The sequence below is a fragment of the Nipponia nippon genome, unplaced genomic scaffold, assembly GCF_047370975.1.
Source record: "Nipponia nippon isolate SJK-2023a ecotype South Korea unplaced genomic scaffold, ASM4737097v1 scaffold_5, whole genome shotgun sequence".
Lineage (NCBI taxonomy): Eukaryota > Metazoa > Chordata > Aves > Pelecaniformes > Threskiornithidae > Nipponia > Nipponia nippon.
Window position 1 is genome coordinate 60836829 of NW_028262369.1, and position 17467 is coordinate 60854295.

A 17467-nucleotide genomic window follows, 5' to 3' on the forward strand; every position below is an offset into this window, starting at 1 on the left:
TGCGCTCTATTCCCTGTGTTTTAAAAGCTAACTTCCACACTACAAAGGAAGGTGGATTTTTGATAAATTTTTCATTTTCCATATTGACTTGCTGTTGCAAAAACGTAATTTTGCTATATAAAAGGCATTCATTCGCTATACGTTCACATGGGCCCTCTTTTCCCCTTAACAGCCACCAAAAAGAAATACATTATTGCTCATGCTGTGCTGGAAGCCGAGGATTTGTTCTTTGCCTATACATTTAGCAGAGCTGTGGCTGAATAGGGGTTTCTGCAGCGGATCTGGCCACGTCAGAGGGGACTCGACTCATTATGTGCCACTGAAGCCATTATATGCTGACTCAGGAGCACTGGTGCTCAGCATCCCGGTACTGCGTGGAGCTGTCTGGGAGGGATGGTAGGGTGGAGAGTACCCGAAGTCCAGGTTTTTCCCAGCCTCGGCCTGGTTTTGAGCTTGCCTTGCAAGTTCCTGTGGGAGAACAACATTGCCCCGCTGATGCTTCACAGGTGATCTGGAGCTGAGACAGCTCCCCCCCGGGGTGTGCAGGAAATAATCCTGTAATTATAAAATAATCTTGGGTGAGGACAGGGAAAAGGTGATGCTCGTGGGGTGGGCTTTCCCACCGCTTGGAGAAGGAGGGAGGCTGTACACAGCTGCTGCACTTTGGGGGTAAAAAATGGCATCAAAGTGAGACTTCAGTGTAAAGCACCACAGGAGGAAGGATTGCCTTTCTGGCTCTGGGTGTGTTTCTTCTGCAAAATTCACTGTTACTCGTGCTGAAGGTATTGCCTCTAAGCTATCCGCTCTCTGACCCGCTCTTTTGCTCCAATTCAAGACTTTTTGGCTCCCTTTTCTATCCACGTCTCCTAGGCTGCATCATTTCTATCTCCCCTCATGCTGTCCTCTTTATCCCTCATCTTCCCCACCCATCAACTCTACCTTCCCCTGCTTTCTGCCCTACCAAGCCCCCTGCTCTTGTCTCTACCCGTCAGCATCTTCCCTCACCTTTGCCCACCTCCTCCTCGTTTCCATCTCCCACAAATGCCTCTTGTATTTTCGAGTGCCAGCCTGGGTGGATAGGAAGGACGGTGCTCGCTGAGGAGGCTGTGCTCCCCCATCTAATAACACATGTATCAGACACCTTTTCCTTGAGATGGCAGCCTCTGGAAGCCCAAGACGAACCTTTCAACAAGATTAAAGAGATGGTATTAATTGCTATCGATCATGGGTCAACAAATTAAATTGCATCTGCAACTGCATCTCTGAAAGGTCTAAATGAGAAGAGTAGTTAATGGGTCTGGCTGGCCCAGAGCTGTGATTAATTAAAGGGAGAAATGAACTAAAACATAAAAAAAAAAAAAGACAGAAAGGAAGGAGATTGAGATGAGGCTGAAACTCTTTGGTTCAGAAAAAAAATAGCGTATCTGGGGAGAGCTCGATGGGATTTCAATTCTAGATCCACCCTGTCTGGCCTGAGATGGGCTGCTATGAAGCAGTGCCAGTGGCGATGATCTTCAGGGCTATTGCTCCAAGCACCCCAGGTGCTGTGGAAACACTGCCCACCCGCGACTGGCAACTCTTCCACGCAGACACCCAGAAAAGCGAATCTGCGCCCATTGCTCCTCCCTGCGACTGCAGATCTTGCCTCGCCACCGCCTTGGGGCTTGGGGAGAGCAACAGGATCCCTCAGTGGCACAACGTGCCTAACGCCGCTGGTTTCGGGGGAATTGGATCCCTTCTACAGTCTGAGCCAACATCTCGTGGAGACCTCACAGAAATGCGTGTGATGGGACCTGCAGGGCTTCCCCCTCCTGTCACTCAAACGCGTGCTCCAGTTCACTGTGCGTGACCCTTGTGGCATCCCCCTGCCATCAGCTTCCTTTTTTTCCTTTTCTTTTTAGACTCAATGCCCTAGAAGGATGAGGGGAAAAAAATGAGCATCCCGATGTTGTTTAGCAATCCCACTCGCCGTAGATACTGCTCTTCCCGCTCCTGTCCTGCGCAGCAGCCAGCACTGCAGCATCCCGGTGGGAGCCGGGAGTAAAGTACTCCTGGGTGGAAATACAGGCGTTACTGTGACTCCTTGGGAAACAATGAAGTAGCACAGCATGGAATGGAGATGGTGCTTAACTAATAATGAAGAAAATAATATGTGGCGCGTATAGTGCTGTACTTGTTCCAAGCACTGTACAAACATTAACTACAGTAATTAAGCTGTAATTAATTAGAGTAACTACTAATAAGTGTAAATAATGATGCATCTGGAGGTAACAAATGGAGTTTGTGAACTGAAAGCAAATTTCCATGTTCAGGAAATGGCATCAAATATAAAATGGCACCAGAAAAAGGCAAAAACATATGGAGGTTAAAGTGAGAGCCTGGGAGTTGTGTTGGTCCATGACGGCTCCCCAAAAGGGAATGCAGGTTTGGCAGGTATCTTGTGACAAAGCAAAGCTGATTTACTGATGATTTACTGATTTACTGCTGAGGAGCTGCCTAGGCAACCCACCCCATTGTAGGACTTCTGCAGCTATTTCCAGGCTCCAAGCCCGCTCCTCCCACCCCAGCTGCATTGCTGCACTCACCAACGCTGCAGAGAGTTGGGGGCTGGAGCAAGGGATGGGATGGGAAATTAGGAGCTTGAGGGGGGAGATCAGCAGAGTAAAATACACCACAAATATATAATTTTGGGGTTTTTTTTTGCTGGTTCACACACTTTATATTTAACAAAATAATTTTTTAATAATATAGTCTTTTACACATCAAATATTGTTTCTAGACCCCCCCATTTTTTTACAGAATAGTTTTTTTTTCTCACTAGTTTCAGGCACACTATTGTTTGAAAATTTTGAAACTGGATAGTCATTGACAGGCAACAGCTTACAAAGAAATGTGGCAATGACTTCTTTAATGGTACCAGTTCAAACCGCAGGAAGCCAATGCTCAGCCGAAATACGGCAACCACTGCGCTAGTGCTCATCCTGTGTCTTGCCCTCCGGTAAAACGCAAAAACGGGGAACAAATAAAAATACAAAGGCAATGGTGTGCATAAACTGAGACCGACCGTGCTGATCCACTTCAGTGGAGGATGCTGTAAGGAGCATATGCTGCCATCGCTGTTAAGACCAGGTACTGGACTGAAGTCTGAACAAAATAAGCACTGTCGCGCTAATGGCCATGACCAAAAAGCAGCAAACCAAGCATGGACAGTGATGGGAAAGGCTCCTGTGCTCACCTGGGCAGGGCAGAGCAGGGAAATGACATTGGTGGCTTTTCTCTCACAGTGTCACTTGGAAGCCACAGCCTGAGAAAGCAAGAGGTGCCGAAAAAGCCCGAAGAGGACCCTTCCTTGGAGCGACAGAGGCTGCTGGCAAGGATCTCTCCTCCCAGCAGGCAGCGACGTAGCCATTTTCTGGAGAGAGCCTTCACCAAGAACTGATTCCTATGGATGCAGCCAGGCCACCTCCAGCCCCCGTGTACCCTGGCTTGCTTTATCCCCAGCAGTATGGATGCTCCTGGGACTGGGGGAGAGCCAGGGCAGCTCCCTTGTGTTGCAGCAAAGGGTTTTACCCTGAGCTGAGCTGGTTCAGCAGTGACACAGTGATGAGACATTTCTGGAAAACTCCCTAAGGGCGATGGGCAGACAGAGGATCAGGTATTTTAATTTTGACTTGCTGCGGGCAAGCCCCACTGTCGCTGAAGTCAATGAAATGATACCCTTGGCTCCAGCAAGAGCAGCCTCGGCGCCAGCAAATCAGGGATGGGGCAAGGCAGGCGAACGCCTGCTCAGTCCAAGAGCCGGCAGAGCTGTGGCACAGGGCAGACCGTCTTCCCTCTGCTCCACCACCGACACCCCAGCCAGGCATCACACAGAGACAACCCAGGGAAGATGATGTTGCTTTCTTGGTGCCTTTCCAACGCTTTCTGGCTCGCTGCCCCCGCCTGCCCGTGCCGCCAGTGTTGGCTCTGGCTCTGATCAAGGTCACGGTGACTGTGTAGGTGTCTTCGACTTTATTGTCCCCACTCAGTGGAGAAAGTGTAACACAGATACAGCTTGTGTCTTGGGTGTCCCGGTCGTATACCTGTGCATCTACCTCGGTCCTTCCACAGGTTACATTCCAGTTGTTTTTTTTTTTAACCCTTTCCTCCCCTTTTAATTCCTACCTCCCTCCTGACCTTACGCCCCCCTCCCCCATGGACGCGATAAAAATTATCCATTTCCTCACTCATAGCTGTATTGCCCCAGCGATCCTAGCTCAGGAAGAGGCTTTAAAAAAAAGCAAAACACAATAGCAAAAAACCTTAAATAAATAAATGTGAAAACCCCACGATCCACATTGTAGAAAGTGAGGGCGGTGCATCGATCGGCATCTCGGAGGCATCACCAGTCCAAGAACTTGCATGGGCCGTTTTTGCTTTTTCCTCCCCAAATCTGACCACCACATCCCTATCAAGCACTGAAAATTACAAAAGCAGAGTAGATACCTAGATACCGGTTACATAGTGTGTAAAGCGAGAGAAGAGCAGGAGAGGAGGGAGAGGGAGACCCTTCCCTGTGAGTAAAATCTCTGCTTGTGTGAAACCCTCGCAGGTTTTGCTGGTGACCCTGTTGCAGCTGGCGGGAGGTCGGACGCGTGTGCAGCATCGAAGCTGTTCTTTCGTCATCATCGTCATTGTCATCGGCAGGTTATTTGGCTGGCGGTGCCACTGGCGGGGGGGTTTGCCGCTACAGAGCCTGCTTGCCCTGGCACTCGCGCTTGGAGCACTGCGCCGGCTTCCACCAGTCCCCGTTGTGGCAGTGGCAGATGTTGCAGTCGTCCACCTTCACTTCAATGCCAGCAGGAATTATCGTGGTTCCTGCAAAGCAGTTCGGACCTGCAAAAACACAGGGGAGCAATAGAAATAAATACTTTTTTATTTTTAAATTGGGTGTAGCAGCTCTGCCTGGGAGCAGGCAGGTGCTCAGCCCCAGTCACCTTGCTGTGCTCCGGCCGCAATGTCAATGCTGCCAAAATCAGCAGCAACTCTCCCAGCCCGCTCAGTGCCAAGCCTTCGCCCCACGGCGATCACTTGTCTCAAGTTTTTTTTAATGCCCTCCGGCAATAAAGAAAAAAACCAAAAATCTTGAAACTTTTTTCTTTTTCCTGTTTCTGTACCCAGCCCCTAGTACAAATGGCCTCAGATGCCCCATCGATGCAGCCAGCTTTCACTACTCAGTTGCCCACTAATTTAGTATCGCTTTCTCCTAAGATTTGGCTGCGAGATGGATGAGACCATGAGGACAAGCACGGGGACACAGACCAGCCTTTGATGCTCTAGCCTGGTGAGCATGCACTGAGCTGCAGGGACTGGAGCCGATTCATCCCCCAGGACCACGACAGCCATGCCTGAATACCTAGGTACCCCCACCAGCTCGGGGCTGTTAAGCATAAATGATTGATGGCATCAAATTATCAACAAAAATTCACCTCCCAAATAAGCTTTCTGATAAAATCTGTTTTTTCTCAAGGGCGATTCCTTTAATCTGCTCATTACTGGTAATTTTTTTGGCGTCTTTATTACACAATATCAAAACTGAGCAGCAAGTCAGCAAGGATCTTATTTTCCTCCTTCTTGTAAAAGCCCCACAAATACTCATTGCCCAGCTGTCCCTCTGCAAACCCTCTCCTCCTCCCCTCTCACTCCTGCATCAGTTAGTGCCAGGAATTAATGTAAGAGCCAGCAGCACATGAAAAAAAAAAAAAAATCGAGGCGGTCACATTTGTGGCATCAGGGAAGCGTGAAGACATTTGAAAAGTGTCTTGTGGCTCGAGTGCTGCTCCGAAATGTCACCCCTTGGCTGGCCACCGGTTTTAATCTATGCCTCCAGTGCACGAGGCGCATTTGAAAGATGAGAGTGTGTACAGACATGAAATTACAAGCAAGTCCTTAGTGCTTAAAATAAGGCTTAAGACTGTTTGAAAGGGAAAATAGGGTCTCTACGTGGCTAGAAACAGGCTGAGCTGTAAGCAGCCCTATGCTTGGATCTCACCTTTTATAGTCTCAGAGAACTATGCATTTCATCTCACTGATTATTAGTGCCCTGACTTTATTAAGATGCTCCTGAGGACCGTACGTTTAAGTTGAACAGGTGACAAGTTTGACAGGGCTGGACTTAACCAGACGTAGGCCATTCAGGTTGCTGCAGAGCCAAACAGTGCCTGAACGCTGTTTGTGTTTAAGCGACCTCCCGCCTCTATTAAAGGCCTCTTCAAATGTAGATCAGCTCTACAGCACCTTTTCACATCTGTCTTAATGTAGCCACAGCAGAAGGGCCTGAGAAAGATGCCTCTGATGGCTCCTGTACCAGAATTTGGGGTGACTGGATGTACCCCAGGGTTGCTGCTTCCTTCCATAGGCAGGAACTGGGAAGGCAGGCTGTGGTGCTGGCAAGGTCTGTGTCTCTCTGTGAACAGAGGATGATGCCTCCTCCTTTGCCTGGCCAGCACGTGAGTCTGTCAGGATGCCAGGAAGAAGCAGGGTTTTGCTCCAAACAAGGGAATTCAGCATCACTTGCTGGCTCTTGGCACTTGGAGTTCAGGCTACGCTGGTCTGCTGGCAGCTGAGGACCATTGCACTAGGCATGGGGATGTTTTAAGTCTGCTTTGGGCTGGACACCCTCCAAAGGTCCCCTTCAACCTCAGTCATTCCATGGTGCAAAGAACTTCAAAGGCAGGAGTTACCAGCCGAGGACACACAGCAGTACAGAAAAGCCAAACTCTACGTATGCACACATATATACTATATGTGTTCTTCTTCACATGCATGTGGTTGAAAAAGTCATGACCCATTTTGGACACAAGCTGAAGATTTTCGAAGTTGGCGTCTTTCCAGAAGATATGATTCTGGTTGGAAAGGCTGTGATCCCAACTGTGGTATTTCTCTGGCAACCCATTGAAGTCGTCACTTCTTCCCATGGCTTTTGGATCCCTGTGCTGGCTGCCCCGCACCGCTGCCTGTGCTCTTCATCACAGAGCTTAATTCTCTGCTTCATCAAGTCTCATGGGTGGTGTGATGACATCCAGCGTGGGCTTCGCCATCAGGTTGGCTCATTTTCTGCCATTAAATGCCCGGGCTCAAATGCAATGAAATGCCAGTAATTGTAGCTGGCTGTATTTAAAGTTGAGGTAAGTGCCTGTCCTTCTTTAACAGGATGCTCTGATTGCCTGCCGATGTTGGGGATGTCCAGGATGGGCAGCCTCCACACAACAGCCTGCTCCACGCTCCCAGAACAAAAACCTCTTTTCATTAAAATTTAAACAAAAAGCTTCCTCTGGAGAGTAGGGTGGCAAGGAAGGGCGAAGATTGTTTTCTCTCTTGTTGCCCTGTGGCCACCTGTTAATCATCTCATTTGAGAAGCCAATACTGCCTCAACACCCACATGCGTCTCCAGACACAGCCTTCTCCAGGCGCTGAGCGACGGTGGATTTATAGCATCGCCTGCCCGTTCAACGTGGCTGAAAACACATGGGAGGCCAGTGGCGATGGGAGCTGGTGTGTTTTCTCACTCACAGGCGGGCCAGCCTTCACCATCCAGCCTGGGTTTGGGGACCCCGTGCCCCCTTCATAGGGTTTTGGCTGTATCCCTGTGCTGAAATGCTGCGGGGGCAGAGCACAGCTCGGGGACACGGTCAGCCGAGGACAAGCAAGTTGGGATTGGCCGAAGGGGAACTGCAAATTGGAGAAAAGCTTATTTTTCCTTGCATCCTACTTATCTGTCCATCCCATAGCTGCCTCATCATGGCCACAGCTGCCCTTCCTCCTCCCAGCAGCCCCAGGTCCATTCTCCCTCTTGAGCTTCCCCAAGGGGGTCATTTGGGAAAAAAAAATCATTAACCACCCCTCATTAACGTCCCTGTCCCAGAGAAGAGAAGCAGAAAGCAGACACCATGACGAAAAGAGGAGACGGATGAGGGAGAGGTACTGAAAGCATCACCCGTGCCTTTGAGGTCCTTGGTGGAGAGGGAATGACCCATTTTGGGGACAGCACCACAGCATCAATGTCCCTGCCTCAGCCAAGGACACAGGACAGCTCTGCAAAATAGTAATTAAGCAGTAATAATCTGCCCCTCTGATCTCTGGCATCTATTGAGCCAGGAAGGACCTGGCAGGTGCCTCTGTGTCTAACGGAAAATCCTTGGGATGCTGCCGACCCCCTCCCCCAAAGGGGCTGGGATGCTGCCATCCCCCCTCCAAAGAGACTGGGTAAAGGGAAGAGGAAAAATTATGGCTGTTTTGGATAAATCCTAGGAACTGAAGGCTGGGAGGAATGTCGGGGGACAGCCAAACCAGCCCTCGCTGATGCAGCACCAAGCAGCCCAGGGCTGGCCAGCTAAACATCACCTGAGCACACCTAAGGAAGGAGCTGTATTCAGAGGCTGAACAGAGGGGAAAATTACAGCAAGTGGGTTTGTTTTCCTTTTTCTTGGCTTTTAGCAAAATGGATGAAAACCTGGCTTTGGGCTCTGCTGACATCTGCCCTCCTATGAGATGTTTTGTTGCTGTTTTGGGACATCCATCTCGTCTGTCAGACCTTAGTACTTCTAATTTAGGCCAACACGACCACTGCGCTGGATCTTTTTTTTTCCCCATCACTCTCTCAAAATAGCCACCTCTGCATTGCCAGAGTGAAATGTTTTCTTTTGCCCACCACAGCAAGCTGGATGGAGCATTTTTGCGTCCTCTCTCCTGGGCTACCCCCACCCCTATAGAAACACAGATTTCAAATGGAAGGCAAAATTTCCACACTCCATTTCTGCTAATTTAACTTAAATTCCCACTGACTGGAATCACTGAAACCCAATTTTCCAGCACACTCACTGTCAGCCAGCCCCTTTTTTTTCCCAGCTAAACTTCTCCCACCTTTATACTGGAAAAGTGGACGCTGTTGGTCCACTTTTGGAGGGAGGCAGTGAGCATTGCACCCGTGGCTGATGTGCACTCGGAGAGGGGCGCTGCTGAAATTTAGTTGAAAATATGTCCCAGACAAGTGGCATTTTCTATGCAATGGCACAAGTCACCGGGGAGTTTTCCAGTGACCTTGGGTTTTACAGAGCCGACAGCTAATCCACTGCCAGCGACAATGTCCAGCACCTTGGGATGCTATGTGGCTTTCCTCCTTAGAGGAGCTGCAGCCTGTAAGGCCACAAGAAACCAAGTTCTGTTTTTGCTCTGCAGCAGAGCTAACTGGACTCCTGTAAGTTCTCTAATATTTTTTTTTTACCTCCCCTAGATCAACCTCCCAACATTTCAAAAGCTCAGTGCCCCAAACCCATGCTGCTGGGGACTGTCCTGAGCTTCTCCCGCTGCGGCTTTGTGCTGCTCGGAGGAGCAGGCTGAGACCAGGATCTGCTGAACTGATGTAAAAAAATCACAACGACTGAGACAGAACAGCACAGCAACATGGGGTGTTTTTTTATTATTATTCAAAAGAAGACGCTGCTCAGAAACATTTGACGACATATCAAGCACATCAAGAAAGTTACTTATGATAATAGCAGCAGGAACAAGAAGCTGCTTTGGGCAAGGGCTGTCGTTCTGGTCTTTGTAAAAGCATCTTAAACCACAACTGCAATGAAAACAGGACAGTAATCACCCTCTTTTCCTTGCTCAGGGAGACTGATGGGAGAAGTTTGCTGCTCCCACAGACAACGCAATTGTGAGATTTGCTTTGCTTAACATAATTAATACTCATAAAAGACCACAGCACTCCGGGGCTGTTTGCTAGAACAACTGTGAAGATTTTTATGGAGATATATTAGGGACATTCAGATGCTGTTTTGATGGGAGAGATGTAGAAAAAATCATATATGGTTTGTTGTTTGGGAAGAGTGATGGCAAATTTTGCAACTGTATGCGTAAGGCCAGATACCTGGGTGACGACCCACACTGTGCTGCTGAACTGCACCCCTGGTATGGAGGGAATACATCTAATCCCATGCGCGGGCATTAAGGCACACCTGCTACGTCATGCAACACTACCCAAGGGTGTGAGATTGAGTCCTCTCAGGACTCAGTGGTATGGTGGTGCTTTAAAGAAACTCAGAAGCCCCGCAGTCCGATGCTCCCTATCACACTGGAAAAAACGCACGGCCCAACCACAAGAGGAGCAGCCATCCTAGTTCATGAGCAAACTGCATCTTCTGCACGGTCCCCACCACCGCACTATGGGGATGGGGAGGAAAACATGTGACTTCAAGAGCACCCCACACGGACGTTGAGTTAAAGCTGGAAGTAGCAGGAGCATGGGGTTTGATGCTCTCCAACGCCATGAGCATGCAGCATGGGGTTTGATGCTCTCCAATGCCACGAGGATGCAGTGTGGGGTTTGACGCTCTCCAACGCCATGAGCGTGCAGCGTCATATGATGATCTGGAGTCGCTCGGTGCCGAACACCAGCCCGGCTCCTGGGAGCTGTGGGCTGCAGGCTGCTCCCAGTTCCTTCTCGGGTGGGTTCTGCTGAACTCAACGGCTTTGCCCGTGGCTTACAGCAGCTCTGAATTTAGCTCCGTGTGTGCAAAGAAGCAATAAAAGGAAAAAAAAATGTTACGCACCGTGAGCAAGCACGAATCACTTCAGGCCAACTGTGATATTCAGATTTGCCCTGAATAGCATCTTGCACCAGACAAAGCTCATTGCCTTCACTGGACCTTCTCAGGGTAAAACATCCAATTTCAGCGAGAAGCAGTATTTTCCTTAGTTAAATATTTTCCGACGATAATCCTATGTCTCCCGCCACTCCTTTAAGAGTCTCCCCATCCTTTTAGGAAATATTAAAGCTGACTCCAAGAGAATTTAGCTTATTCAGTCAATGGATAACGTTGTCAGGGAGAGAGGTGCTGATGGCTACGCTTATCTACCTTGCACCAGTAGTTTAGATAGTTGCTAAACAGCAACTCAATTTAGCCAGCCATCCCTCAGGCTCCCGCGTGATGTGCCCCACAATTAAAGTTGCAAGGGATAAGCAGAAGACGGTGGTGTTTCCTGGCAGTATTTAGGAATGGATACAGCCTGAAAACATCCCCATGGACGCTCATTCAGCTGAATGAGTCTTGACAACTTTGCTTTTGGAGCTCGACCACAAATGCAACAGGGCATAGCAATTTACTGCTGGCAAGCTGCACCAAACTGGGGGAGCCATTTCTAGTGAACGTGGACAAATGTCCTCTCAGTGGGAAGGCGGATTTTTCTTTGCATGTTTTCATTAAACATGGTCTGCAGCATGACCATCCCAGGCCATAGTCACGTGGTCTCCAGTGCCGGCGTCTGGCACTCCCAGAATTGCTCGGTTGAAAAAACCACTCATAAAGCAAAGATCAGGTGAGGAACCCTGGAACTGACACAAGGATGCTTGTGGACAACCCTCCGACAGAGAGAGAGGCAAAACACAGCAGAAATACAAGTGACCCCCAGGCTCTGGCACAGAGGGCAGAAACCACCGGCTGCCTGCACCTTGAGACTTCTTCTGTGTCCAGGCTGAACTCCGTGCTCAGGGGGAAGAAAAAAACAGCATCTTGTTTTTAATGACAGCCCCCCATTTCTGGAGGTTAACACAAGCTCCTCTGTGCTGATCCTGCAGGATGTTTACAAATGTTCATTTAGCTCTGTCAATGCTATTTATGTGATCACTTCAGATTGCAAGAAAAGACTTAAATTTGTGGCTTTAATTAACGAGTTGAGGAGGAAAGAAGCCTTGTTTTCACCGCCTGGTACCAAGCTTGCCTGCCCCCCTCTCCCCGAGGGGAGGAGAAGGCAGCGGGTGAAGCCAGAGGTGAGACATAAAGAAGTCAGCTGCCAATGCTGAGCTTTGCCTTATTGAAAATTAAATTTAGAGATGCTCTGCCGGGGTGGGGTGGGGCTGAAAACCCCACCAGAAGATAACAGCCCTCGAGCTCTTTTGTGTTAGAAAGAGGCCAAAGCCGAAGGTCCTGCCTCAAAGCACCGCTGAAGCCCGAGGGTGCACTAGAAATGGGGCCGCCGTGACCATGGCATGTGGCGGGGTGAGTTTACACCCTGATAACGCCCAAGTCTAACACCTGGTCTGTGGCTAGTTGATTCTTGGTGGTGACAGGAGGGAAGGGAGTACGCTGTGGCTCTGCCTCCTCCCTGCTCCTGGAGGTGATGCCCGTGTTCCCCAGGCTATGGAGGACACAGCTCTTTGCAGATTACAGGGCATCTAGTCATCCCACACATTCCCAATACATACGCCAGGTGAAAATACCCCTCTGGACTCCTAAGTTCATTGCCACCCAACCTTCACAAAGGCTCCTGCGGGGCTGGAAACAGGACCGTTTCAGGTCAGTGTCCCCATCCAGATCACCAGCAAGACTTTGAAAGCCCCTTTCCAGCCTGCTCACCCTCTCCAGCAGCAGATGAGCTCTCCTAAGCTGCCTGCACCCAAACACAGACGCTGCAGCACCACCTCAGCCACCACCCCAAAAAAATGCGGATGCTGCTGTGTCTTTGGGAGGGACTGGAAGCCAAGTCCACCAAACCGCATCAGCCTCAGCTCCGCAAATTAAAAATCCCTACAGCGGGCAGGCGGGGAATGCTGGAGGCGTCAGTCCGTAAGCAAAACACTTTGCAGAGCCATCTGCCACCCCAAATGCTAATATCGGCTGCACATCTCAGCTTGGAAGCGCTGCGTGCTGGAGCACGTCAATGTTTTTAGCGTGGGTAGCTGAAAGTTGGTCACCAGCACAAACAAGCCATCGTCTGCTAATCCCCCCCGCGCCGCCGCAGACCCATTGGATGGCAATCGCATCCTGCGGGTATAGGGAAGCCCTACGCAGTGTGGTGGCTGCCAGGAAGGTGGCGTCTCCATCTGGCAGGCGGGGGCCCCGTCTCGCAGCGGGGCAGGTGGCAAACGGAAGGGAGGATGGCAAAAGCGGCACCGTTTTTTTGGCAACAGGCCCACGAGTGAGTGGATGCCAGGATGAAATTGGTGTGGGTTTCGTCCCATCCTCCCCCATGAGTTGAGGGGTGAAAACCAAGGCAGGCACGGAAAGCTCTGGGGAGGAGGTGTGAGCGAGCACAGGGCTAGTGGTGCCCCCAGCAGCCCCCCAGCCCTTCTGCCATTCAAAAGCTCAGGAATTCCTCTGTGCCTTTTTTTTTTTTGTTGCTGTTGATGTTTTAAAATCCCCAAAGAAAGCCTGGCACAGACCTGAAGTATGTAGGTATGCATGTGTGTGTCTATATATATATACAAGCAAAGCCAAAGAAGTTTGAAAGATACATTTCCCACAGCCTTTTTTTTTGTTGTTCATTTGCTTTCAGCCAGTGTTTTCCTAGAAGGACAGGACGTTCGTGCAAGCTTTCCCACCAAATCTCAACCTACTCTGGTCTTCATTCACTAGCACAGACAGTATTTGCTTATCTGTAAAGAACTCTCAGTGAGGTAGATATGTCACTCCTGTCCTCTCTGCTGAAAAGAACCACATGCAACGATGGACCAAGTGATGCTTCTGTGACCAGGCCACCTTCTGCCTGGGATGTGCCACTTTTAAGCAGAGTATCACATGATGATAGCTTTTAGCTGTGGTAACATGTGTCACCTCCTCGAGGTGACCCCAAGGTGGAAGGTTCACTCTTCCTTTGCTGCCTTGTCCAGCCACCCATGGAGAGATGGCATCTCCAATAAATGCCCCAAATTTCACTCTGTTGTCCACAACATTGCAAAATGAGAGCCTTTTCTTTCTTTATTTGTGGACAAATCCTGCTGGCTCAGGCTAAAACCTCCCTGGAGTCAACTGGTGGTATCTCCTAGCCATCCATGAGCTTTCAATCTTGCACACTGTTGCCCCAAAGAATTAATCTCCTCCGAAGCTGATCTGCAGCTCTTTTCCATTGCTCCTGCATATTTCACTCCTCACAAGATGATGATAACAGCCCTTCTCAAGCACTGCCTATTTACATGAGATATTTTTCCAGCTGTAACTCATATTGCTGGGTGCCTGAAGATGCCTAAAAGTTATTTAATCTCTGCATTAAAAAATATATATATCTGCAGTATCCTTCTCCAATCTAAATCCAAGTTGCTCACTCTAAGCAAGCCCCTACATCATTAAAAAGAGTGCATTAAAAAGGCGAGATCAAGCTGAAAAGCTAAATTCAGGGCAACGGGAGCCTTTCCACTGACTTTTGCCAGCAATGAAGCCAGCACCATAAATGAGATAAAAACACACCTGCAGCTCTCAGCCAGCTCAGCAGGACAGGGATCTCCTGGTGGCCCCACATCACCTTCTGGCTCTCCACATGCAGAGATGTTCACGTCATCCGGGCTTTGCTCAGACAACCCCAAGCATCCACTGCCTTGGAGTCTAACAAATGCAGGGGGCCCACTCAAGTTCCCTAAATTATGACCTGGCTCCCAGTGACACAGACTGATTTAATCCTTGCTGCTTTGCACCGCGGTTTGAAAATTACCGATAGCTCGTTATCCGTCTTAATCAGGAGCAGCAAATAAATGAGGGACAGGGAGACATCCAGAAGGGAATACACCGCATTACTCCTCCTTATTGATAGCACAGTTACTTAATTTGATGTGGAGACATAACTTCAGGCATCACTAAATACTGGAGCAGGAATGTTTTGGTGCAAGGAAGATCTATGGGTGCAATTTAAAAGCAGTCTGTTTAGGAGCGGTGACGTCTACCAGCTCCGATACAGATCTGAGCTGTGTGGACAGACCTGAGATTATCACTCAGCAAGTTAAATAAAGACAGCGGCTCTTCGACAGTTAAAAAGCACCAGCCGAAAATTGCAGCCCCGCTTCCCTCTTCCTCCACGGTGCGTGTGGGATGAGCACGACGAGGGGGGACCAAGCCCAAGGTTGATTGTCACCTCCAACCTGCCCATCCCTGGGCAGCGCTGTCGTTTGCTTTCTGACGCTCCGCACTGCCCACGCCGGGGCAGCAGCAAAGCTCTAGATTAGACATTTGGCACGGCTCGCTGTGAGGAAGGCAGCATGGAGATGGTGGAGAAGAACGCATATTCAGCACAGGCATCTGCAGAAAACAGATCAGCCGCAAGCAATGCCAACTGCCGGCAGGTACGAGGGGATGCCAAACTGGGCAGTTCCCAGGGTTAAAGCCCAGAAGGAGCAGAACTTTTCTTCCACCAGGAATATTGTGGATTGAGATATGATAATAAACTACTGGGAGTCTTAACCATGAGAATCAATCTTTTTAATCAGTTTTTAAGAATCCAAGACTAGTGCAGATAATCTAATAAACCTCATCTGGCCATGCTACAGAAAATAGGGCACGAGGTACGTTTCCTGCTGCTTTAGATTAAGGGTATTTGCCTCATTGTATGGGCATTTCACCCAAGCCTGTGCATCCAGCTTCTCTGTTTCTGATCCCAAGTGCGCCGAAACCAAAGCTGGAAGCACTTCTGAGTGCACTTCGAACTCCCTGAAAAACCTCCACCCCCCATTTCCCCATTTTACTGGGTTTCTAAGCGAGTGGTGGGTTATGGACTGTTGACCAGCAGGGTTAGGCATTGTTGCAGTGCAAATTAATAGCTAATATAAATGATTATGCATTGTATATTAGCTATTAATTTGCACAATCATTTACTCACTCTGCTGATTGAATAATACACCCGAATTGAGGGCAGCATTGAAGCCAAACCACTGCCACCAAAGTCATGGAGGAGCCAACACATGGTGTGTATCAGGATCAGCTCTCAAACAGCAGAAAAGCAAATTGCAAGGCTACAGACCTGGCCTTAAATATAAGGTCTTCCCCCCTTCTTTTAATATAAAATGCAGGTTGGCATTTTCAAAGTCACCTATGGGATTTGCACACCAAATTCCTCTTCATTTTAGAAGGAGCTATGTGCACAAACCTTAATCAGCATTGAAAATTTTAGCTTATGGTAAAAAAATGCACAGGCAAGGTGCTCAGCATTGCACAGGCACCTACTGCGCATATAAATCAGCTTTTTTGAATCAGATCTTTACAGCGTACATTCAAGGTTGAAGAAGGAAAACGGTAACACCTCAAAGACAGCAATAACCATCTATTAAGTGAGAAATGCATGTTTCAACATTTACCTGACCAAACGAAAAGGATTAGCTCTTAAAAATCTCTTTGCAGACAGCATAAAGCTTTGGGAGAATACCATAGATTTTTTAAAAAATATAGGTAGATTTTAATTGCAGGCAATGAAAGCTACTCCTAGGTCATTATAACCTTTCAGGTAAGTAATAGGCTTTTAAAAACTTGTCTAAATAGATATTTCCCAAAATGAACTCCAACAGCGCTGAAGGTACATTAATTCTTTTAATGGTTCAAACATGGCAAATAAGGTGAGAGGGGTTTTTTTGGAGCTGGTATAAAATAGGTCATTTTAAAAGAAATCAATTAATAAAACTACTATTAAAATACCGCATCAGCTAACAATGTTACCGGTAAAATCAACAGCCAAAGGGAGGAAAAGTTGAACCTTCCAGAGACTAAACCTTTAAGTGAAGAAAAATATGTCAAGAGGGCATATATATAATATGCCGTTGCGTTTCTGCTCTCTTCACCTTGCCAGCTTCGGTCCTGAGACCAGCCATGGGACAACGCGTGCCGTGGAACAGACTCCGTTCAGGTGGCCATGCCCGTACAGCTGCTGTTTCCCAGGTTACCCAAGAAAGGAACTGGGATGCAGAGCGGCAGAATCGGCCAGGGACTTGGCTGGATGTTCATCCTGCCCGCTGCAACAGTGCTGGGAGACCTCCCAAGGCACCGTCCTCGGACACCGGCACGGAGCAGCAGCTCCAGCAGGCAGCAACAGCTCCTTGTCCATGCAGACATGAAGGGAAACCCTTATCTAGGGAAGCAAGTGGCAAAATAGCCCTCGATCGCCAAAGTACCAGGTCTTTGATCTCTGCCTGGGTATCTCCATTCAAAGGTGAAGGTTAACAACAAAAGAATAACAACTGGGACTTTTTCTCTGGGTCTTCTGAGCTTTTAGCCAACTTATTCACCTCTTGGTTGTGCTCAGTATGAAAATTTAATGATTTTTATGGCCCATTTTAACATTTTTATGTCTTTTTTCTTTGGAAAAAAACCTCACATTTGGTGTAAGAATTAAAACAGTATTTCATCCTTAACTGCAATCACAGATGATGTATGGAAGAGAGCTGGCTGCACATCAACTCAATATAAAGCCAGAATTGAATCTAACTTGGTCACTACAGCTGTGCATGATGTTTTATGGGGTGGGTTTTTTTCATATCAGTCATAAAGGAAGTGGAAACCATGACTGGTCTAATTTTGTATAAAACATGAGGAAAAAAATGAAAAATGAGGGGAAAAAAAAGGAACCAAGATTACTATGTATTTATCTGAGTTGTGCATTTAGATGTGCAGTCTACTGAAAACCCAACCCACCGTTGGATAATGAAACTACAACGGTTAATGCACGATGACAGTCG

The 17467-nt window shown here is 48.4% G+C and overlaps 1 protein-coding gene across 2 annotated transcripts in view; it reads right to left on the minus strand.

The window, feature by feature from the left end:
• Positions 1-4206: 4206 nt before the first annotated feature.
• The window catches only part of VWC2L (von Willebrand factor C domain containing 2 like), a 53950-nt gene continuing 40689 nt past the window's right edge, over positions 4207-17467 (minus strand). The window contains exon 4 of one of the 2 annotated variants that reach the window (XM_087733688.1): positions 4207-4875. In XM_087733688.1, the coding sequence (XP_087589814.1) occupies positions 4727-4875 (149 nt within the window). In that variant the 3' untranslated portion in view covers positions 4207-4726. The remainder of the gene's footprint in view (positions 4876-17467) is intronic. The other variant, XM_087733687.1, reaches the window with a different exon arrangement.